Here is a 25,348-nt window from a genome sequence, read left to right on the forward strand (position 1 = left end):
AGGTACGTTCGGAAACATATAATCTTTTAATGCATAAATCTTCAGAAATTTTACTTCACATAGTGTGTTTAATTGTGTATGTCACTAAACTCTTCCTAAACCTAAACAGCTGAACCGATTTTGATGACATTTTTGTGTGTTTTGTGCCTTATCCTATCCAAGGACCTGTGGATGTTTTAATTCGTCCGGATTACAAGATTTAAAATACATTTATATATGTATATCATCCCTACGAACTCAAGACAAGGAGCTAGTTTGCAATAAAAGTATAAGCGTTAGGCACTTCTGACAATAACCTCTTAGACCCGCGTCACTTTGACATACATGACATGTGACGTTTAATATAATCGATTAGATACTTGAATTAAAATACATACATACATATTTTACATTAGCAGCCTGTAAATTTCCCACTGCTGGGATTCTCCCTTGAGGAGAAGGTTTGGAGCATATTCCACCACGCTGTTCCAATGCGGGTTGGTGGAATACACATGTAGCAGAATTTCGTTGAAATTAGACACATGCAGGTTTCCTCACGATGTTTTCCTTCACCGCCGAGCACGAGATGAATTATAAACACAAATTAAATTAGAACGCGTTCATCTTAACCGATGATTTCGGGTTCAAACCCAGGCAGGCACTACTGAATTAAAATAATAAAGATATTATTTGTTTTTTTGTATGATAAATTTCTCAGGTTTTTCAACGACTAATTGAGTATATTCTTTATTAATATTGACTCGATGCTGTATAATATATCTACGATTGATAATTGTAATAGAAAAGGTTGTAAGCATTTCAATATTACAATGTTATTTACGTACAAGGTATATTAATAAATTATCTCAAGTTAATAATCCCACTAATCTAACTAATATAACGAAGCGTCCAATTTGCTCATAATGGTATGATTCATACTAATACGTTTATAGTACAATTATCAATCGTCTGATTTCAGAATAAATAAAAATTATTACAGGATGAGTAAATATATGATACTAGTCGTCGCTCGCAGCTTCGCTCACTTTTTAAGGGTTGGTCGTCAGATGTTAAGCATAAAAAAGTAGCCTATTTCCTTCCTTGGAGTTCAAGCTTGCTTCGTTGCAAATTTCATTAAATTCGATTCAATGGTTTGGCAATCGATGAGCAACAGACGAGACAGATAGACAGAGTTACTTTCTCGTTTATAATATTAGTATAAACAGACAGCCCTTGAAAGCATCTTGACAAACAATTAACAAGTACAACTAACTACCTTATATAATATATATATATTTTATATTTTTGCAAAAAGTGTTAATAACACTTTAGAATTAATATTTGTTTTTCGTGTGATCATGCAAAAAACACTTCGCGCAAATTCAATTCTTATGAAAATATCTAATAAATTTGGTGTAAAAAAAACCATTAACAGCCCATTCTCATAAGTAGTTCTAATGTAAATACATACAGTTATTCTTGGACTGAACCGTCAATGGAAATATAACAATGTGATATTGCTTTTTTTAAGTGAATAGCGTAAACGTCGACGATGCCAAATGAAGGTTCCAATAGCGCTGGCAAAATGCCCATTTCCTTAATATTCTATTTCCAGTTTTATTGAAAAAGACGTGATCCTTAAGTATTATGTTATATACGTTTTATTAACTTAAAATAAGTATAATATTTACGTTTGGAATATTGAGTTACAGTTGAATTATTTCGAGGTAGAAATGCAACAAGAAATGAAGTAGGTCTAAAAATGATACAGTATCTTTAATGATAGTCATACTACAGTAGTACTGTACGTGTATGTAATTTTTTATTATACTACTGAAATAAAGTGGTAAGTTTATTATAAGTTTATTCACGAAATAAAGACAAAAAAACATCAACTAAATAAAAAAAAATTTTTTGAATTTTACAGGAATTCCTTACGGAACGTAGGTTTTCACTGAGAAAGGATCTTTAAAAATTCATCTTATTTAGTGATAGTGCCACGCTGCATTCCTTCGGGATGCAGCCAAATGGGCACGCCCGCGGAAGTACCACTCTCTCAAAAAAAATCGGCGTAAAATGGTAGCTAAGGTAAGGTAAGCTCTTAAAATCAAATTATACTTATTTCAACAAGTTTTTTATAAGCACTTTTGAATCGTTATTTTACACAGTATATTAAGTGAAGATACCACAGGTGCGGAATGTAAAGTATGTTAAATATATCCAGCCTGGAAGTTTATTTTTATCATCTATATATATATAACCTCCTTTCCTCCTAAAATATGATGGTTGAGCAGAATTTGGTTTTATTACCCCAGGAGGGTATCAACCATCAGCGATTGCGGTCGAGAATCCCTCTCTAAGTATCCAAGTTCAGGACATACACCACCCGAACAATGCAAACGATGCCCAGGCTGCCCTCCGATTTCTGAGGTGACAATTTTGCGCTCGTCACTATTCGGGTCATGCGAAGCAGGTATTATAAGGCGGGTTGCCTTTCACCTCCGCTTTGGACTTCTACAACATAAAGGGGCTGGACGTCGATTACTTTCACTTTGAAACGTCGGAGGCGGCCTTGCTCTTTCTTACCGAAACCCAGATATCCTCTCCGGCTGATACCACATTATACATTCCTTTTTACCGTGGGCTGGGGTGTGCGAATACATCACATATCATACCTGCTCTCGTCCTCTCGGCAGTCTTGAAGGGCGAGACCTATCAATCTGGCTGCGTGGAGACTGCGATCATCCGCGAATGCCCACGTGGCTATATAGGTCCGATGATCGACTGATTGCGCACTTCCAATTAGCTTCAGATTCCGTGCTGCAGCAGATCCCATCCGCAGAGATCGTAATTATTGGCGATTTTAATGCCCACCACGCCGAATGACTTAGATCAAGAAGCATCATGCTGGTAGTACTGTTTTTGATTTCGCTTTAGCATACGATCTGACATAACGGGGATCGTGAAATTTTATGGTTAATTGTCGAATAGTCCAGTGGTAACACCACGTTAATCTAATTGAATTCAAATCTTGGCAAGCACTACTAATTTTTCAAAACCTTAATTAGCTTTTATAAGTCTCCTACTGAGCTGTAAAAGAAAACATCGTCACATAACCTGCAATTATGTTGTAATAAATGAAAATTAATTATACTCCAAGGAGGGTACGTGCTTGGAGTATCATATTAATTTATTTAAATTTACCTGCTTTGAAGATTATCCCGAAAAACAGACAGGCAGACAAAATTAAAATAATGTTTGTTTTGGTTTTAGAAACTTGCAAATATATTAGCTATAACAACAGACATTGCAATATTATATATAAATAAAGAATTATTAAACTTATTTCTAATCAAATTAAATTTCTTTATTTATTGTGTTGAAGTATTACACTTACTTCGGTTCACGGTATCACCGGTTCGGAAAAGAAAATACCGAACCTGAGAAGAATCGGCGAAAGAAACTCAGCTGGTCTTTTTTTGTCAATTCTATAATTTACAAATATAGGTTATGAAAAAAAATAGCTTGGAGGCGATCGTTTCACTCCCAAGGTGTGCTATCAACCATAAACTCACTAATTATATAGTAACGTTTCGCAACAATTTAGTTTTTTAACAATTTTTTAAATATGGCAACAGAGGCATTTTGATCCTATTGTATACTCCCCTATTTGTATATGTATATCAAATCACATTGTTATAAAAAAATACCGATTTGCTATTTATACCACCGAGTGTCCCTTTGGGATGGTATTGGATAACAAAGGATCAATTTTAAAAGTTATATCTACTATCTATCTATATAGGTAAAAACACGAAAGAGAATTCTATAATTATTTCGTTGAACTATTGTTAATAATCGAAGAGAAATTCTGAGATTTTTTAAGTTTTGATTATTAGAAACATGTTTATTGTTGTAATTATGTTTGGCATTCAAGTATTAAAATTTTTTAAAAATATATGTATAATTTCGTGATAATTTAAATTAAATTTAAAAAAATCATCGTCTGTACAAGTTTTGAACGAAGTCTTACTGTCATAATGACGGATAACAATTTATGACGTGTGACACAAAACATATTTGTTGTTAGTGACATACGCGTACGTACATACAAAAAATAAATACAATTTTAAATTTTAATTTTACAATGAGTGAAAATAGCAAATCCCTTCGAATAGACTGGTTTGATGGAACAGTTATAGAAGAAACAAGGCCTAATACGTCACAGTTTTCTGAAGAAGAATCGACGGAACCTAAACCTTTGCCTAAATTGCAAGACATAGAGAAAAAACCAATAGGTTTTAAAAGATTAAACGATATATCATTTTTAAATCCACCACTTTTGAATTTGGAACTGTCCAATAGGCCAGGGTTTTGGCTACTTTTAAATGGGGAATTAAAAGGAGATTTTATCGTGTTATTAGTAAAAATATTCGGATCTGTATACAAGTCATTAGAAACAAACGATAAGTCGAAAATTGTTGTTCTATTAAGAAATAAATTTGAAAAGTCTGACTTTTTGGTCAAGTTAACGGAATATTTGAAAGTTTTGCCACAAGTAAAAACAGTTGATAAGCGAATGAATACAAAATTATGGGATGATGTTGAATCATTTTATTTTTCCGTCGTTGACTTTTGTGAATCTATATTTTTATTCGGTGGGCACACCAAAGAATATTTAAAATTATTATATGAGGTATTGGAAACAACAGAGCTGAGTGCAATCGGTGTCCAGGAGGAACATATGGAGCCAATTAATGAAAAGTTTTATGAAAAACTACTTCAACTGAAAACTGCACTTCAAGTATCAATTAATGAAGTATGTATTGCAATATTTAATAGTTTTAAACTTCTCATATAAACATAAGTCTAAATAATAATAAAACATAATAAGTCAGTACTGCAAAGGACTAAAATTATTATAGAATTAATCAATCTAAAGGTTTTATACTATATATACTTAATTTTTTCTTTTAATTCATTAATATTGAATAGTCGATGATTTTAGTCTATGCCATTTTGCTAATATAAAAAGTTTTTTTTTTCATTTTCATAGAGAATACATAGATGTTTTGTACGTCACAATTAACACTTTGTTAAATGTAATTACAGGATCAAAAAGCTGAAATTGAAGTTAAAAATGATGACCCCAACAGCTTTAGGAATCTTAATATTTTTCCAACAAAAGCAGACTTACTTGGAAATAATAATGTACAAATTGTACCGAATATAATTAATGGTGCTTACACTAGTGTTGAGCACTACTTGGACTTGCAATTTAAATTGCTAAGAGAAGACTGCTTTGGACCACTTCGAGAAGGAATATGTTGGTAAAACTGTATTTTACAAGTTCAATAATGTTTGATTTTCTCTTTTTGTTCGTGCTTAACAATATGATAATATAATATATGAATTTATAACAAACTATAACAGAAAGTATGTTTACCTAAATAATTTTCTAAGTTTCTCTTCATGCAACAAAAGATGATAGTAAAAATCTTCAGGCTCCTTCATTTTAATCTTGTCTTCACCATCCCAAGTGACATTGGTGAAATAATCAGTTCTCTGTTACCATGTAAAACACACTTTTCCTAAATTACTACCTTTGTGGAGTAGTGTGTACACTGGTTTTCATGACTACGCCACTCCAAGGTCCCGGGTTCGATTCCCAGCCAAGTCGATGTAGAAAAAGTTCATTACTTTTCTTTGTTGTCTTGGGTCTGGGTACCGTCGTTATTTCTGATTTTCTATAACACAAGTGCTTTAACTACGTTCATTGGGATCAGAGTAATGTATTTTATGTTATCCAATATTTATTTATTTATTTTTAATTATTATTCCCTATTAGATTAAGAGTAGTGATAATATTGATTGGGATATTCTTCCGACACTTATAATAACAGTTAATATCACAATATTATATTTTTAGGTAAGTACATGGAAAATCCGAAAAAAAGGCGACATGAAAATATTAGGTAAGATAAAAACAAATGGTCTAAGTCAATTTCAATGGCAGGAGAAGTAAATAAACAATAAACAACTTTAAGCTTAAATTAACGTGATAGAATTGGTTAATATCTAGAAAAAGATTTAAATAGTTAGGTTCAAAATATTGCTATATTATAAAGAACTATTTGTAGTGCATAATATAGCAAAGTTATGAGCATATTATATGGAATATGTAAATATAAGGTTTATTTATTTTGTCCTCCTTCAATTGAAATAGACTATAGAAATAATTTTTCCACCTTTTTCTCTTTACGTTATATTGTTCCATTACTAATTTAAATATTTTATTATTGTTGTCAGCCTATAACTTTATTTTAAGTAAATAATACTATAATTATTATTTTAAATAAATTACCAATATCCTATTCATGAATGCCAGATGTAAAGTTAATTTTATGAATTTGCTTTGATATTAATTTTCATTACAATTGACGCTCACATACTGATTTGAATTTATTTTTTACTCAGTTTATCCTTAATTTTAGAGTGTATCCAAAGGTGCGTGTGATTAGAACATATGTTAGTAATAATAAGGTGGGCTACCTTGTTGATATAGCATGGAGTGAGCGCCTCACTAATGTATCAGTGGATTTCAAAAATTATGCTTATAACAAAAGGCTCATGTTTGGTTCCTTGTTACTGTTTACCAGTGATAACTTCCAGAATATTCTATGTGCTTCGGTACTAGATTCGAGAGTGGAGTTACTGAGTAATGGTTATGTAAGTACACAACAATGAAAATATTATTTTTACATTAATTTAAGTAATGATGATCCATTCAAGGCTATAACCTAGATCCATAAAAACTCATACCTTTGTCTGGTCTGGCTACAATTCATCTGGAGGTAAAGAGGATGTACCACTCTATTATCTCAAAATCTATTTTATTATATTCAGTATTGCCACTGGTAAAAATTATTAATTTCAGATAGCAGTATCCTTTGATAGTCCAATGTCTAATACTATATTCTCAGAACAATTCCTTATGGTTGAGAGTGAAGTCTTCTTTGAACCGTATCATAGAGTTCTGAAAGTATTACAAGATGCCAACACAGATGATATGCCAATGAAAAAGTATATTGTTGATGTTCAGGTAAGATTATACAGAATTACATTTTTCGTAGTCATTCTTCTTAATAACAGCGGACTTTTTTAAGTAAAAAAAACGTCAACTTATAACTAGAGGGGCCAAAAAAATGGACTCACTTTTAATAATTTAACGGAACTTTATAGATAGGATTGTAAATCAATACTTATAGAAACTTATTTTAACGCTTTTTTTAAAGTTAAAATAATATTAACAATTAAAATTGACAAACATTTTTTTTAATGTTATCGGTAGGCGGACGAGTAAATGGACCTGATGGTAAGTGTTCACCACCGCCCATACACAATGGCGCTGTACGAAATATTAACCATTCCTTACATCGCCAATGCGCCACCAACCTTGGAAACTAAGACGTTATGTCCCTTGTGCCTATAGTTACACTGGCTCACTCACCCTTCAAACCGGAACACAACAATACTGAGTACTGCTAATTGGTGGTAGAGTATCTGATGCGTGGGTGATACCTACCCAGGCGGGCTTGCAGAAAGCTCTACCACCAAGTAAAATTGGTGTTGTTCTCTTTGGCATAACTGACTTTCAATTTTAAATTTCTAGTTTGCATTTTTAACTAATTTCCAGAGAGAAACAAGGCCACCCGCCTATCTAACATCTGAAACAATTTACAGTATAGAAAATGATAAATCAGAAGAAATCTGTTTTCCAGTACTCGATAAAAACCAGTGGCCGACAGAAAAATCATTTGATTTAGATGAATCACAAATGGACGCGTACAATTTCGCCCTTACAAGAGAATTCGCTGTGATACAGGGACCTCCTGGTACAGGAAAAACGTTCTTAGGGGTCAAAATAGCTTCAACACTTCTTAGGAATTTGTCCTTTGAAGGGACACCTATGTTGATAATTTGTTACACGAATCACGCCCTAGACCAGTTTCTTGAAGGCATACTAAAAGTTACAGACAGTATAGTCAGACTGGGAAGTCAGAGTAAAAGCAAGATCTTAGAGCCATATAATTTAAATAACATGAGGCTCAAGGCGAAATCAAAATACTCACATCTATACGCAAGTAAGAGATCCGAATTGGAGAGAATATTTAAAGAGATGACAGAAGTACAGGATGATTTAGAAAAATGCGAAAAAGAACTAATCAGTTATAAAACAATAAAACCTTATTTGAAAATTTCTGGAAATTTACTAGAATTAAAATGTTCTGATGAGGATGCTGTACTGGATTGGCTTTTTAATCTAGAAACAGATGACGAAACAGATGAATTAGATGATTGGGAAAAGCAGTATGATGAAGTAAACGTAACAGATAAAATAGAAACTTGTTTTTCTGAAGAATGGGCTCTAAAAGAAATGAATTCGATGCGCAATAGCATTAAATACGTCAGAGATATGTCAGAAGATTTGAAAGGAGAAACGATGATAAATAAGTTCGAATTACAAATCGAGAAAATTAATAATCGACTCAACTCTTTTAAGGTACGGTGTTGCTATAATTACATATGTGTTCAAATATTGACTCATAATAAATAAATTGCTGTATCTTAATTTTGAAGGTAAACTCATTTTACAACGTAAATATTAGCTAATAAAGTTTTTTTGTTAAATTTCAAGTTAAAGGGTCTTATTTTTTGCCATCGATTTTATTTCGATTATGCGATTAAAATATATATTTTAAAATAAAGTAAAATCAGAGATTGTAAATATAATTAATTTCAGCCGTTAGACGTTAAATAATAAAATGATATCGTAATTTTAACATTTATTCATTTATTTTCAGAAATATATGGCGTCTTATTATGTAGATAAAGAAAAAACCAAGATACCAGAAGTCACTGACCCGTATAAGCTGTCACAAGACGAAAGATGGCGGCTTTACTTTAATGCAGTCGAAGTAGTCAAGAGCGATTTAATGGTCAAGCTTAATGATTTAATGGTAAAATCCTTTGCTTTCTTACAAAAATGTCTAACTTTATTGAACCCGTTAATTTGTTTGTTATTAATATATCTACATAATTCATTTTTTTTTAAATTGTTCCTGAAGTTTTTGATGAGGCATTTAAATTCCGAACCGATGGTTTTCGAATTTTAAATTTAATACGACGATTAAAATTTCCTGTAACAGTTTATATTCGAATAAAGATTCTGGTTTCAAAGATTAGACAGATCGGGGTCGACAAAAAGTTGGTTTTTTTGTCGAAAATTTCTATGAAACATCTCATCTCATCCCATGCCTCAGAAATCATGCAAATCCTGCGTCTGAACTCTTTCCGGTCGAGTCAGATTTCTATTCCATCGGATGTGCACGGAGTGCACGAGTGTGCACGCACACACTCGTGCACTACGATGCGGCTGGGCGATGAGATTGTCGGGCGAACGACGTCATCAGCACTGCTGTAAGGCCTTCAAGTGAAGCAGAGCCCTCCTCGGGCCCGCAGGCGCGGCACGGCGCGTGCGAGGCGGAGCTGCGCGCGCAGACGGCGGCGGCGGACGGCGCGCTGTGCGGCGCGGCGCGCGTGGTGGCGCTCACCACCTCGCTGGCGGCGCGGCGCCACCTGCTGCTGCGCCGCCTGCGCCCCCCCGTAGGTGCGACCCGAGCGCGCGGAGGAGCGCCGATTCTAATTTCGAAACAGATATATATGTTCTATTGACATCGACGATCTATTCCTACTGTAAGATCGTTTACCCATTGACGCACAGCAAAAACTACCGTCTGTGTAGCTGGAGTTTGGAATATAGCTTATTTTATATAGGTCCATCCGCATGTCGGAGAGATTTGTAAATTGAAACTTACCCGTCCGAAGTCGGGTCTGGCAGCTAGTTTGTGTGTAATTTAATAAAAACTAAATTTACAGTCATCGTTGAAGAGGCGGCTGAAGTATTGGAGGCTCATATCATAGCGTCCCTGACGAATAAATGTCAACATTTAATACTTATAGGTAAGTCTATTTTGATTCACATTCAATTTTAACCTTAAGGTTAAGTAATGAGATTCAAAATATATAATATTATATATTTACATACTATGTACCTGCATGCAACTAACTCGTGACGTTTTTAATAAAACCATGAATGTATGATGTTTGTATAATTATTGAGTGATATATTTATGGGAAACCAACGGTTACATTTTAAACTCAATTGCGTATATCGACGATAGGTGATAGAGGCCGACAGGAAAAGAATTTATAGTTTCATTATTTCAATAATGAAAGTATGACAATCCACCAGTGTTTAGATTAAATCTATGAAACAAATATTATTATCAACAATTGCTTCTTAACTAAGATTATTCATCAAAGAATTGTCGACAAATTTCGGGAAGACTGGTGTGATATAGTGACGTGAAGTTAATGCTTGTTGACTTCCAGGCACGATATATAACATACATATATATATTATTGTATTTAACTAACATGATTTTCACATAGTAGACCGAACATTTTTCGAAACGTGACTCATGTTTCTCGATAAATAAGAAAATAAATAACTGTAACTAAATTAAATAATAATATCATGATGGTCTTATTTTAGGTGACCATAAACAACTGAGACCAACCGCAGCACATTATGAATTAGCAAGAAATTATAATCTAGAAATTTCTCTATTCGAACGTATGATACGTAATAAATTACACGCACGTACTTTGACCGTACAGAGACGGATGCGTCCAAATTTCGCCGAACTTTTGGTGCCCACGATATACGACAAATTGGACAGTCACCCGAGCGTCCTGGCTTATCCTAAGATAAGAGGAATGAAAGACAACCTATTTTTCTTTAATCATGAATATTTGGAAGATTCTGAGGTAGGTGGATTTGATTTACAAAATCTATTTAAATAAACCGTCATACATTATAACAAATTGATATGTCACAATACCATATTTACATGCAAATGAGATTGTCGTAAGTCCAGGCTTATTAAAAAAAAAATACAGCAAAAATCTCTTAAAGTATAAGTTTGGAGTTGATTTCGCCGCGCTGGTTCAAGACTAGTTGGGAGATACAAATTGTTCATTGTAATAATTATGTTCCGCACAGATGGCGAGTCTCCTTGAGAGTCGATTATATTTATTACATTCATATGTCATGTACCCAAAAGGTAAAAGGGATCCAAGGGAAAGATATTTCTAAGACTCCGCTGACGGTCCGTCTGTCACCAGGCTGTACCTTATGAACCGTGATGGTTAGACAGTTGAAATTTTCGGAGATGATGTACATGTTTGTGTCTGTTGTCACTGTAACAACCAATACTAAAAAACGGAATAAAATATATATTTCAGGAAGCTCCCATACAACAGATATGATTTTTTGTCGTTTTTATAGATAACTCACTTTTTATATTAACGTAATAATATTTAAATTTCCAGGGCTTAGAAGACAGTTGGAGTCATAAAAATACAAGGGAAGCTGAGTGGTGCGTCTCGTTAGCCAATTATTTGCGTCGAATGAAGTATGACTCGAATGATATCACAATCTTAGCGACGTATACCGGACAGGCCACAGTCATCAAGGAGGTAATAATGCTGCTTCTATCTCTACACGAAGTTTTCAAACTAGAAAATCGTCCAAATTCTTTAGTTTCTATAACATATTTAAATATTATGTTTAAGAAATTAGACTTACTACTCAATACAAATAATATTGGTGATATTATTAAAGCGTGGAGTTATTGAGATTGATGGAAAAATGCAAGTCTTTGGGTAAGTTTGTTAGGAGATTGAAAACTTTTTTTTTTATATTTTTTTCTTCTTTTTTATGGTATATTTTGGCGGACGTACAAATAGGCCACCTGATGGTAAGATTAACTATTCCTTACATCGCCAATGCGTCACCAACCTTGGGAACTAAGATGTTATGTCCCTTGTGCCTGTAGTTACACTGGCTCACTCACCCTTCAAACTATAACACAACAATGCTGAGTACTGCTGTTTGGCAGTAGATTTTTCACATTTCTAGTATTACTAAGTTAATTATGTACAATACAGATAAGTAAGAAATATCCAACACTCCGGGACGTTAAAATCACAGTTGTGGACAATTACCAAGGGGAAGAAAATAAGATTGTGATATTGTCTCTGGTAAGGAGCAACAAGGAGGGCAGTATTGGGTTCCTGACGGCACCCAATAGGATCTGTGTCGCTTTGTCTAGAGCCAAGGAAGGTATGTGTAAATTGTCTATAGTTTATTTGAATCAATCAAAATATTTTCGCAGCAATGTGGTAATACAAATATTGGTACTTTAAAGAATCAGGTGTTTTTTTTTGAGTATTTGTCCTAATTGTATTCTAATGAACTGTAGAACTGTCGAAAAAAATGATATGTGACATCCATAAACAACAATTATTTGTGATTATTTAATCTGAAATTAGTATATTATTAATGTTCGCAATTAATGTAATTTAGAAATTCTCAATATCATTGAGAATTTCTAAAACATATCTTTTAATTATTATTTAAGGTATATTTTCCCTCAATATCCTTAATGTTGTATTTTTTGTTTCGTTCATATTCTTCATAATGGTATCAAATAATTTTATTTTTTTAGGATTCTACATATTTGGTAACATGAACGTCCTACAAGCGGCGAGTCCAATATGGCGGAATATTAGAGATAAATTAAAGGTACAAAATGCTATTGGGAAAGAAATACCCCTGCAATGTGACAAGCATGTGGATAATACTTTAAATGTAGGTATACTAGATTCTATTCAACAATTTTATTTGGTATGGCGTGTTTTTTTGTGAACGGTACATGTTTGAATGGTGCTGATTTCATATTTAGGACTTAGAGAATTTTTATGATAAAGAAAGGGCAAATAGGCAATCTGATGGTCAGTGGTCACCACCACTATATTCGCGCTGTGAGAAATATTAGCATTTCTTATATCGCCCATGCACCACTAATAAACATACATTTACATATATGAGACAACATACCATTAGATGGCCAATATGCTTGTCAGAATATTAAAACAAGACAAAATGGTGAGTGGTACCCACTAGTAAATTTAGTAATAAATAATGACAAGTTCTTAAGCCTAATTCGACGTTTATGATATTAAATTAAAAAAATATTCAACGGTGATTTCTTTTCAGATATACTCCGTTAAAGACTTAGACGATTGCTTAGAAGGCACATGCTTCAGAAAATGTAAAAAATAATTCTAAATAATTTAATATTTCCAAATGTCTATGAATATTTAAAACTATATTTACACTGTAAATAAGTCATACGTCTGTCTTGTATGCTTTAGGAAATAAAGTATTTTTCTACTGATGTTTTCTTTTAATTTTTTCATTAACACTATACTACGCCAATATATACTCTATATGCAAAGTTAACCGTTTGGATAAGGTTAATAGTAAAAAAGTAACAAAATTACGGCGTCATGTTAAATTGTTCATTCATGGTGAGTTAGTTATGCAAAAAAACATTCTTCATTTAAAAAAAGTACGCCCCGGTCAAGTGCGAGTCGGATTCGCGCACTGAGTGTTCCGTACCACCAGATAGGAAAAACAGACACTGATGTAACTACAAATTAACGATTTTTTTTTATACTTGTGCTAAAAGATATTACTTCTTGACAATTTTTATGATGTTAAGTCAACGGGACCTTATAGGTTTTGATTCTCATTGCGAATGATTTTTTCACAGCTCCAATAGACCGCATTGGTATTAATTTACACGGACAAGAGAGTGATCTTATAAGGGTTCCCTTTTTTCTTGAGGGGTACGGAACGCTAAGAAGTGAAATTGACAAGTAGTTCATGGTACCTGGGCTTGCTTCCCTAAAATAGTTTGGATTTATATTCGGTCGTTATTTGCCTCGGGTAATGTAGTCTATGTTGCCATGACAAAGAACTAATCGCCGTAAACGCATTCCGTTGCATATGAAAGGCTCCTAACTCGGTAAGCCTCGAACATGGTACGCGCGTGTCCATTGCCAAGGCAGATCAACAGTGAAAGCCTCAAAATCGTTTCCTTACATTGCCAATGCGCTATGTACACAATTATTATGATATTCTTTGCATTACATACATCATACATTAGCAGCGTGTAAATTTCCCACTGCTGGGCTAAGGTGCTCCCTTTGAGGAGAAGGTTTTGGAGCATATTCTACCACGCTGCTCCAATGCGGGTCGGTGGAATACACATGTGGCAGAATTTTGTTGAAATTAGACACATGCAAGTTTCCTCACGATGTTTTCCTTCACAGCCGAGCACGAAATGAATTATAAACACAAATTAAGCACATGAAAATTCAGTTGTGCTTGCCTGGGTTTGAACCCGAAATCATCGGTTAAGATGCACGTGATCTCGGCTCTTTGCACCTAAAGTTAATTACACTGGCACAATAACCTTCGATGTTTTGTATGAATGTATGTTATTTGGGGGTAGATTATATGATAAGTGATGTTGTCTTTCTTTTGTAATTATATGTGCATGTCGTTATAATATGGCACAGTAAACGGTAAAGAGGCTAAAATTAGGTTAGCGTAAGGATTCATTGTTGAGTATGATTTATAAATATACATTTAAGCTGAGATCTCAGCACTATTTGCTTGATTTAAAGTAAAGATAAGAAAGATCAAAATGTCTTTATCTGACTTTTATTTACATATTCAGATTCAACATATTCAGATCAACGAATTATTTTGTAATTTTATAAAATAACAAAAGAATTAAATAATTTTCTTAAATTGAATTTTATAATTTCAGTAAGTATACCTTTAAATAGTACTCAAATTGTAACAAAATTGCCAGTTATAGCCGATGTTAAAAGCTTGCACAACAGCGTGCCAGCTATCTGTTCTCGCTAGCCTATAATTGATCGAATCAAAAAATAGCGGCCAACAGTTGGCCACTAAGGATTCATACAACAGCGTAGCTATGACGCACACCAATATAATAAAGTTGGTTCGTTTGTTTTAATCCACTTACATTGCGACACTCAATCGAGATATATAAATATTCTAAAGTGCTAGCCTCCATCATCAACATATATAGATAAATATCTTAACTAAGTAATATTTAAGACCTTAGATAATTTAGATGTTAAGATGCGGTTGTGTTATTAATCTTAATTAAACACTGAAAATAAAGAATAATTTAAAGAGCTTAACAGACATGGAGGGAAATGTCTTATCACAGATAAAATATATTCTTGTTGTTATAAATTATATCTACAAAAAGATTAATAAAAAATTGCCTTAATTCAACCAAGTCAGTATTTTTGTTTTTGGAACAAAGAAAGGCCATAATATCTTAACCATCAGATAAGTTTTGTTTATTGTAAAACTAATATAATTGTTAATGTGACAAGTCTTTAAAAAAAAATTAAAAGGATAGGGTATGAGAAAAATAATAAGAACAACTGCGTACAGTGTTTAATAAATAATTTATTATTTATCGGAAAATTTATTGAATTGGAACATAGAGCCATCTATTGAGAGTAAAATATAGTAATCATAATAAGCATACGAATGATTAGGCAGAGATCTAGAGTCATACCAACAGCGACTTTCGTCCGAGTTTTTTTTTTTAAGTTATTGATTTAGCTGGCATTATTTACATGCCGCTAGTTTAACGCCGAGTATTCGCAGTTTGCTGTGACATAGGTACAATATTATTTTACATATGAGTAAATAATAAAAATATACCAAAATAAAAAAAAATATATATTATTAATTATTCCTCAATTAAACTCATACAAATATTGCATTTTTTTTTACAATAACTCAGTTAAATTCGTTTTAATAAACTCTCTACAAAATATCACTGTGTTACCATACACAAACTGGAATAGTATTAATAACAAAATTATATCAATTAAATAAATAAAATATAAATAATAAAAGATTATGAAAATAAAATAAAACAAATTAATAATATTATAATAATTTAAGAGCTGCGTGTATCCTAAATATATTTATTCGTCATTTTTGTTCAACAAATAAATATTTAAAAAACAAAACAATGTTTGTTTATAACTATAGATTGACTAATAGACACTCAAGAAAGTTACACACATATGAAGCATTTAACATATTAAATAAATAGCGTCTTGGACTTAAATCAAGAGCAATATACATATCACAAACACGTGATGTTACCCAATTACCACAAGTGATACGCAAAAACCGCTTACTATATTAAAACAAGACGTTAAGGAGACGATACAAATTAAAAAATGGAACCTTTGACTTATAACTAAAACACTTAAAAAAAACACCGCAGTTACAAACCGTTCACGTTGTTAAGATATGAATGTCAAAAGGTTAACTTTGAAACACACGTGTGCATTAATATGAAATCAGCGTAAGCAGGATATAGTGTATACATTGCTTATATTTATTTATTCTGCGGAAATATTGTAAAGCATATTTAAACGTACTGGAAAATTTATTAAAGGTAACGAGAATTTTATTGGTAATACTATTTAACACCTAGTTAGCTTCGGCTTTATTACTGGATTACCTTAAAAAGAGTGTAATGCTTTGATTATATATGCCTAGATAGATTGTCATACTGAGAACGCACTAAAGAAAATAAGGGCCATCAATTGACCACGAAGTACACGCACACTAGTAAAGTAATATGACGTTTGGTGAGTTTCAAGCGTAGCTGTCACGCACACCAAGATAATTAAGTTAGCTCGTTTGTTATAGTTCTTTTGTAGTGCGAGACTCTATCTAGATACATATAAATAATCTTAGGTGTAATGTTTTCAGGGTTCATAGTTGTGTGTGTGAGTGTAAACATACAATTAAATGTCTGAACAAATTTGCTTGTATGGTGTATCATCCCGTCTGAAAATACCTACTTAGGTACAATCCTTGAAATATTTTTTTTTAGTAAATCGAATGTTTCTCGCTGCAAGACAATATTTAATTTGCACCAATGAACATCGATATAAACGTGTCGGTCGTTACTGTAATATTTTCCAGTGCATACATGAATAAATATCTAATGCGTTTAGCTATCTATATAAACGTAATTTGTTGCTATTTTGTTCGAACATCTACGATTTCGAGTTGATTCAAAACGTCACTACATTAAATAGATACTTATTGAAACAATACGTTTAAGTAACAGAGCTGACCTTTGGTTCTTTGAATAATTTATATTTTCGTCACCGCAAGAATTTAAATTCAAATAAAGAAACTATATTTTTCTTTTGAAATATTTTTAGATGCTAATGTCATTTGGTATTTGGATGATCGAATATCAATATTTTAATCTGTCTAAATTAATTCAGTTATATTACAATGTGGTAATTAATTTCGAAATTCAAATGAATACAATATAGCGTTTCGATAAAATAAATACATGAACAATTCTAGCGTTTATATTATTAATAAAACTGTTACTAGACTGGAAAGAAATACCTTAAAATTTTACCCGTCGATAAATATCATTTACGAAAAAGCTTTTGAAAAGCTTCTATAAAAACGCCTCAAAGGCACTATCTATTAACGTAAATATATATTGTGCTGTCGTTCCTATTTTATTGCATCACATTAAATATCACCAGTATTAATTAAGCCTATAAATTAAACTAATAAAGTTCTAAGAAATCTTCAATGATAGTGACTATATTCTGTGGTGCATTTAAATGGACGTGATGTGTTCCCTCTACTTCGATATAATTAACGTCAGCGTTTTGTTTCAGTTTTTCAACGACGTCCAGGTAATAGTCCAGTCTCTCCCACTTCTGACCCGGTATAGCCCTTATGTTTAAAACCTTACAAGTTACTTTGCTCGCATATTCTAGAGCCGTTTCGATTGACATCATCGCTAGTCCAGCCACCTTAAGCCTGGGATCTCTTTTAAAGTAAAAACCTTTCTTCTTCATATGCGCTGGAACCGGGGCCATACCCCTTTTCATTAGAACTTTGCAATTCTCCCGCGACACTGATCCCTTGTACGCTTCACAAACTATATCGATCATTTCTTCGTAATCGTAGCAGGGTATTTTGTCCTCTGGCAAGTTTTCGTATTCAAGATTCTTCTCGATCATACCACTAGTATTCTTAACCATATGCTCCGGCACTCTCACAGCTGGACTCGCTATATCGATGCAGATAATTCTATCGACATCGTCAGGAAAAGATGCTGCATACATAAAACTTAAAGCGCCTCCTAGCGAATGTCCCATGAGTGTAATCTTACTCCACTTAAAATATTTTACTATTCTCCGTAAAAGAACAATTCCATCCCAGAATATATAATACAGCATACCCGTTGGGTAGTGAGAGGACAATCCGTGTCCAGGTAAATCGATGCAGAGAACAGATGTGGTAGCTGGGAGGAGAGGTATCAATTTGTCCCAAGTGCCAGCGTTATCCTGCCAACCGTGAATTGCGATCATCGGTTGCTTGTTCTTCGGCCCCCACCATCGACCCGCGACGTGGCCCCAAGGTACCGGAATTTCTATTTCTTCCACCTTGACCCCAAGAGGTAAATCTGAAAAGAAATTGTTTATAAATTATTATTTTATTCAACATTTCATGAGGATGGACTATCAGCAATGGACCGACTGATTTTATCACGTGATTAACAAGACGAAGTGTAGTTTACAGTCACAAGAGAGACCGTGATAGGAGTAATTTAATTAGTTAATGCGTGTATGTCCCTGCATTATCTGCTGATAACAAAAATCACATCACATCCACTACACGACAGTCTGGGTTCGTTTTTATTAATTGATATGATCGTGTTAATAACACTAGATAAAACTAAGGTCAATAATATGAACGTTCTTACTATATAAACTAAATATAAATTATATAATACATTAAAATACTATATATATTATTACTATACCTTACATTTATGTTAATGAAAGACTGTTTTTGGAATGCCTAATTAAAGAAACTGCTTAATTAATATACCAAAAAAACTTATACCAGATTATTCAGCGCGTTTGGAGAAGATTCAAGTATATAATATTAGTATTTAAGTAGTTACTTTTTGAAGTCTAATTTAAGACTACTGACGTGATAGTCGTGAACATTCTTGATACCACTCACTCATCAGATATTCTATCACCAATTAGCAATACTTAGTACTGTTGTGGTTCAGTTTAAAGGATGATTGAGCCAGTTTAAGTACAGGCTCAAATGACGTAATATTTAGCTTCCTAGAAATGGTTAATATTTCTTAGTGCGTCATTTTTATTATTTCCGTTATTTTTGTTTACTGTTTTAATATCGTAATAAGGCTCAATGAAAAAAAACCGCTCATTCAACAAAAAAACAACTCATACGTTATGATCGCTAAACATAATTCACATCGCACAATTCGTGTTATGGCCCTTATAAAAACAGCCTTAGACGTATGTAGGAAAAAGAATGAAAAAAAAAACTATGACATCTGCACCTCAAAATCCGGCGCTGCAGGATGTGTAGTCTTTGGTACAGACGTACGTAGTCAATTTTCGTCACAGTTCTTTCATACAATTGTTTTATACAAAATGTATAAAACAATAACATTTCTATTTATTGTTCTTACTCAGTTACAGAAAAATAAACACATAAACAATGATAATTAATAACATCAAATTAAAAAAAGGACAACGCCGTTAACATTTTATCTTAAGAAAATAATGATAAAGATTGTGTTCGGCGCTAATTTTAACATCATTTTAAAATAAAATTTCAAGGTAATTATTATCAAAAGTAACTTAATTAAATGAAGGTAAAGGTATAGCCTCAATGTCCTGCTCCCAATTGTTAAACGGTATACGGGCCAAGTAGCAATGTTAAAACGCAGCTTTAATTCGGCTTAATAAATATTTTTCTAACCAGAGACAATATATTAATTAAATATCATTGATTTGTTTTTGGTTTTAGTGTGAGATTAACAAAGGTTTTAGTGTGACATCGCCTAAAATAATATTTGCGTTCGTGCGCTTTTTATGCGTAAGGCGGTGCTGATTACACGATAGGAAGTATAGGTATTCTATAAGAAGAAACCGGGATTCACCGCGGAACATGATCATGTTTATTTTTTTTGTTGACGCAGTGAAAAAATTCATAGATACCAGTTCCTTACTCATTTTGGGACCGATATTTTTATAATTTTAAATAGTAGACGATATTTTTATAACAAGCACTTAGGTCCTACAACAATTTATGTTTGCCTACTTGGTCACAAAATTTTCATAAATTATTATGTATGTACCTAATCTTAACATCGATATTTGGTTTCAAAAATTTTAATTGCTATTGCATTGGATTTTATATTGGGTAGTATAATTATACAGCTTAAGCAACAGTCTGTTTTAAAATAAAAATGGTTTATTGAAACGATTAAAGCACTACAGACTAATTCAAGAGAACTATTTACAAACGAATCTAAACCTAATACTAAGTTCTACTAGGTTTAGATTTAGACTCATATTGCTACACGCTCATCAACCAAGACAAACAAAACTTACCAATCATGATTAATCTTAACATACATTCTAAAACTATCTTAAATGTCATAATTCTAACATTATGCCTTTGGAGTGGAAGAGCGGAAATTCGTTAGTGTAAGTGCGTGCGTGTGTGTGGAATGTGGATGTGTGTATAAAGTCATAGTGTGATTGACGATAATCACATCACGTCAATAAACTACAAGTGTTAACGAGCTAATCCTACAAGATTATGTCATGACTTGCATGTGAACGAAAACAAAAAAACCCATAAATAGTATTTGGGAACTGATATTTTTGAAAACGGAACGTAATTAAGAACTCAATTATAATAAAAAGTTGCAAAATGAAATAACATAGTATGATTGGCAATGGGTACTTTTCATTGTACATTTCCTTGTAAGTGATTTGTGTAAGTGTATTCGCTAGGTGATAACGAAGATAATGTTGAGGCGATATCAAATGATGTGTGCAAAGTCCGTTCAACGCAAACATGAATTGCTATTTTTTTTATTGGCATGACCTCCAACGATATTTTTAGTCTAGGAACAGAGTATCTAAAAAAAAGACAAAATGATTTCTGCAATATCTATAATAATAGAATAAATGCGAATGAAACTCTGTCTGTAACGCTTTCACGGCTAAACCACTGAAGCGGATTCGATGAAATTTGCAATGAGATAAGCTCGAATCCCTAGGAAGAACATAGGATTATTTTGGAATACCTAAAACCTACCACAGTCCCTAACACGCGGGCGAAAACTAGTACTTAATAATCTGACTGATAACACACCAACTATTGTCATTCCATTGATCCGTGCGGCTCCACGATTAGTGTCGTACTCCTCACGACTCACGACTTTTGACGTCATCAAGCATATACGTAACTATTTTTTTATTTTGACACTTTTAGTTTGAATAATTTGTCTGAATTCATTAGCAGAACAAGACGGCGTGTCTCTTGCTAATACTGTGATCGGCAGGTATGCCGTCGCCGCTTGTCTAGTCTAGTAACTAGTCGGTATTATTTCAACTTTGCTCGTCGTTTTCTTTTGTGTTCATACTGGATATAATGGCTAACTATGTCGGGCGACGGGAAACAATCTCACGAAATTGCTGTTTCAATTATTTCGAGTAGTAACTAATAAGCGCATGAAATTACTCTTATATATGAAAATTTCAAGTAAGCTCTTGTGTTTTTCAACTAGTATTTAATTATTTAAGTTGGATGTATAATCATCTTATGAATAATGTTTCCGTTTTTTTATCATCTTTATAAACTGTATTGAGTAATACGCTTTATTCATCAATGTTTTAAGTTTTTATAACATGAGGTAGTGAATTTTAGTATACGATGGAAGGTCTACCTTGGAATACCCAATAACCCTTGCCCAAGTAAATATTTAGACTCTGTGGAAACGATAACTTATGGCGAGAAATGTATTTATACTTTTAAATAAATGTAACAATACATATAAGTATAACCATTTTAAAATAATAACATTAATATATGTATATACTAAAAATAAAAAAGGACCAAAAGTATATCCTTGCAGAACACCCCTTTTTAGAAAAGGTCGTAAAGATTTATTCTTTTAATGAAAGTCTTTGATTTAGGTATGAAGCCATATTTTAAAAGCTCTACCTTTAATACCTTGATATTTAAGCTCACATATAAGCATTCAATGTTGTACACAAACTAATGCTTAAGAAAAATCAATAAATATAACTCTGTGATATTTCACATGTTTCGCAAACATGTCTAAGAAGTTCGATTCCCGCGTCAGTTATTAAACGACAAGTATAAAAACACGTTTCATTATTATAAGCAGGAGATAATTCTATTGCGATTTTTGTTATTAGGTACTGAGATATTTTTAAAAAGTCAATTTTTTTCTTTATTTTACTCTAGATTTGTAAGTGATCATCACCGCATAACCCTTAGGACTATAAGAAATATTAACCATACCATAAATTACACCAATATGCTACACACTCTGGGAGCCAAAAGATGTTTTGTCCCTTGTGCCTGTTACACTGGCTCACTCACCCTTAAAAACGGAACCCAACACTACTAAGTATTGTTGTTTGGAGGTAGAATAAGTAACTACCCGCCCCCCGTTAAATGTACCACCATATGTTTTAACCTTAAGCTTATAAATATTGATTACTTCCCATAAGACCCGTAAGTGCGACAAAGCACGTCATATAGGACATCCTGCTCTTACATTTTGGTGCTTCATGGACAACTAAAGTTAGAAAATATTAAATATAGTCTTTAAATAGAAGTGATATATTATATCATATCTAAATGATAAATGTGGCCATTTATAAAAGGTTGAATCATCATAATATTACTACTAGAATGTTATTTAAGGAAATAGTGCTGTGTAATATGTTATAATTAATGTATGTTACAATCTGGTCATTGAACTTTTTTAAATACATATATTACCCATCATTATTGCAATGTACATAATTTTTATAGTCATATTAGATACTGGCATCTTATATATGGTTTGCGATTTGTATTTTTTCATGAAAATAGATTGTTTAGTAATTTTATAAGTATTAAGTAAATATATCAAAAAATATTTAGCATTATTTAAATGTACTAAAACACTCCAATGAGCAAAATTGATATTTTTTTTGGAATAAAATACACTCTCAACGTAATGTTGTTGAAAAAGTGATATCATAATTATGGTAGGTGATATAACTGTCTATATTATTAAAATATTATATACAACATGTAACAATTTATATACAATCCACCATTTCATTTTAATTACCAGCTGAGTGTCACAACCTTATCCAGGAGAAATAAGTAATATTATTTATTTCCCGATCGCATTACCATATGCCATATCCTACCCAACCTATCCAGGATCCCCATAAAATACACACACAAAAAATTTCACCAAAATCAAAACAGTGTTATGTTCAAATATATAGTTATATAAAGACAATAAATTTGTTTTACATACTATTCTGATAGCAATGTAATTTGAGCTGAGTTTCCTTCGCCGGTCCTTCTCAGGTCAGGGTATTTTCTTTTACGAACCGGTGGTAGTGTTTAATTTGACTGTCAATAAGTAAGTGTAATGTTTCTATATTGAATTAAGGAATTTGAGTTAAGTTTGAACTTATGTGAACTCAAAATTAAATCCCTAATCTGAGAAAGTGTACACCATAAAAACTGGTATTTACCTTTTGTTTACTTGACAAGTTAAAGTTTTTTACAATATTACAACATTTTAATTTATTTAATTTTATTATTTCAAGGATATCATGTATAAACTCTGAGGTTAACAAGTTAATTGATAAGTAAATTTATTAAGCTTTACTGATTTATTTTTTGAGAAAAAATAGATCAAAAACTTATGAGGAATTTATGCCATCAAGGTCACCACTACAGCTCATACATTTACATTGTACAGTTACTCAAATGTTAATATTAAAATTATATTATGATAAGTATATAAAAAAAATATTAAATTTGTTATGAAAAATCCAAAATCAGGTAAATTAGTTATAAAAACGATTTGTAGTAAAAATATTGTTACAATTAATACCATATTTTATATATATATATATATCAAAATTGTTATTTTCAATCTGATTGTGTGGGAAATTATTATAAAACATCAAAAAATTAAAGTAATTCTTATAACATACCTTCTTTGTGATATCCATTGACCTTCTCTTCAGCCATTCTGCACTATAATATTGTTCTTTTTATGAAAACAAGTTACACTTAATACTATGCACACAATTAAAAAATAAAATATTTCAGAAATAATATAATATTTTTATGAAAGTTTATTATAAAAAAATAATGGAATATTTGGAACACTGCAAAGAACGACACTACGTAATCACTCGCGCAAGCGCTTTAGCAATAAATAAAATTATTTACATGAAACAACTGGAACAGCTGAATATAAGACAATTACTGAGAATTTGAAATTGACAGTATTTGCTGTATTTGACACACTGCGTCTGCGTCAGTTGTACTTGTGAGTTGTGACTAAAGGATAGCACTTTGACTAAAGTTAAAATCACAAACTTCACTGTATGTTTTTTGCAATATTTTTAAATTCAACTATAACAGTTTAAAACTCATTAATTACTGAAAAAATTTGAAAAAGAAAGATAACATAACGTTTAAATCAGAAATTATAACAAAATGGGAATTGGGAAGGTGAAAAATGAATAATATCAGCAGCAATGTTACCGTTAATATGCCTTATTTATCAATATTTTATTACATTAAATTTAAATGAATTAATGGTCAGAGTCAAGCTGTGGAATATTATTACAGAAAGTCGGAAGCTAGGTGTTACAAGCTTGCCTTTTCTCTCCATGTTTATACAATAATTGTTACTGTTTCTTTCATAAAGGTCTACATTATAATCATTGAAACAACAAAAAATAAAATAATAAAATAACCATCTACTAATGTAATTAAACGCATAAGTGACAAATAGAAATACTAGCATTTTTTGTCTTTCCTACATTAAACACGCCGTCTCATTTTAAATACACATGGCAGTGTAGTGAATACGTATATGTAATATTTTGTGTGGTATCACAGAATATTTTTTTTGTTTGTTTTGTTAAGTTTTAACATTAACATATCTTCTATGTTAAATGATTTTAATAATGATCATTCGAATGATTTCTATGTGATCACAATTTCTACGCCCAAAAGCTGCAAACTTCCAAAATCTCAAATTTATTATTGTTCTTATTATTATTAAATTAATTTATATATTTTTTGTTTCTTTTTATTTCGTCTATTATTTTTTTTAAGATTTCTCTTTCAAATTATTAATTATCTTTATGACTATAAAAC

The 25,348-nt window shown here is 32.1% G+C and overlaps 2 protein-coding genes across 3 annotated transcripts; one reads left to right on the forward strand and one right to left on the reverse strand.

Annotated features, from left to right (window-relative positions):
- The first annotated feature begins 4,082 nt into the window (after positions 1–4,082).
- Positions 4,083–13,346, forward strand: LOC125068462 (NFX1-type zinc finger-containing protein 1-like). Its single transcript, XM_047677593.1, has 14 exons — positions 4,083–4,798; positions 5,092–5,305; positions 5,909–5,954; positions 6,474–6,708; positions 6,917–7,081; positions 7,676–8,542; positions 8,844–8,999; positions 9,502–9,649; positions 9,919–10,002; positions 10,598–10,872; positions 11,437–11,583; positions 12,055–12,229; positions 12,615–12,757; positions 13,166–13,346. Exons 1-14 carry the CDS (start codon positions 4,127–4,129, stop codon positions 13,229–13,231), a joined length of 3,393 nt encoding a protein of 1,130 aa, XP_047533549.1. The 5' UTR covers positions 4,083–4,126; the 3' UTR covers positions 13,232–13,346.
- Positions 13,347–15,449: 2,103 nt separating this feature from the next.
- LOC125068412 (probable serine hydrolase) lies at positions 15,450–24,966 on the reverse strand. 2 transcript variants are annotated; one of them, XM_047677522.1, is made up of 3 exons: positions 24,943–24,966; positions 24,169–24,427; positions 15,450–18,536 (listed from the first exon to the last, which is right to left on the reverse strand). In XM_047677522.1, the coding sequence occupies exons 2-3, from the start codon at positions 24,203–24,205 to the stop codon at positions 17,629–17,631; spliced, it is 945 nt and encodes a 314-aa protein (XP_047533478.1). In that variant the 5' UTR covers positions 24,206–24,427; positions 24,943–24,966; the 3' UTR covers positions 15,450–17,628. The 2 variants fall into 2 exon arrangements, with proteins under 2 accessions (XP_047533478.1, XP_047533477.1); XM_047677521.1 differs by lacking the exon at positions 24,943–24,966 and having other exon boundaries at positions 24,169–24,478.
- Positions 24,967–25,348: the final 382 nt, after the last annotated feature.

Source organism: Vanessa atalanta, chromosome 13, assembly GCF_905147765.1.
Source record: "Vanessa atalanta chromosome 13, ilVanAtal1.2, whole genome shotgun sequence".
NCBI classification, from domain to species: domain Eukaryota; kingdom Metazoa; phylum Arthropoda; class Insecta; order Lepidoptera; family Nymphalidae; genus Vanessa; species Vanessa atalanta.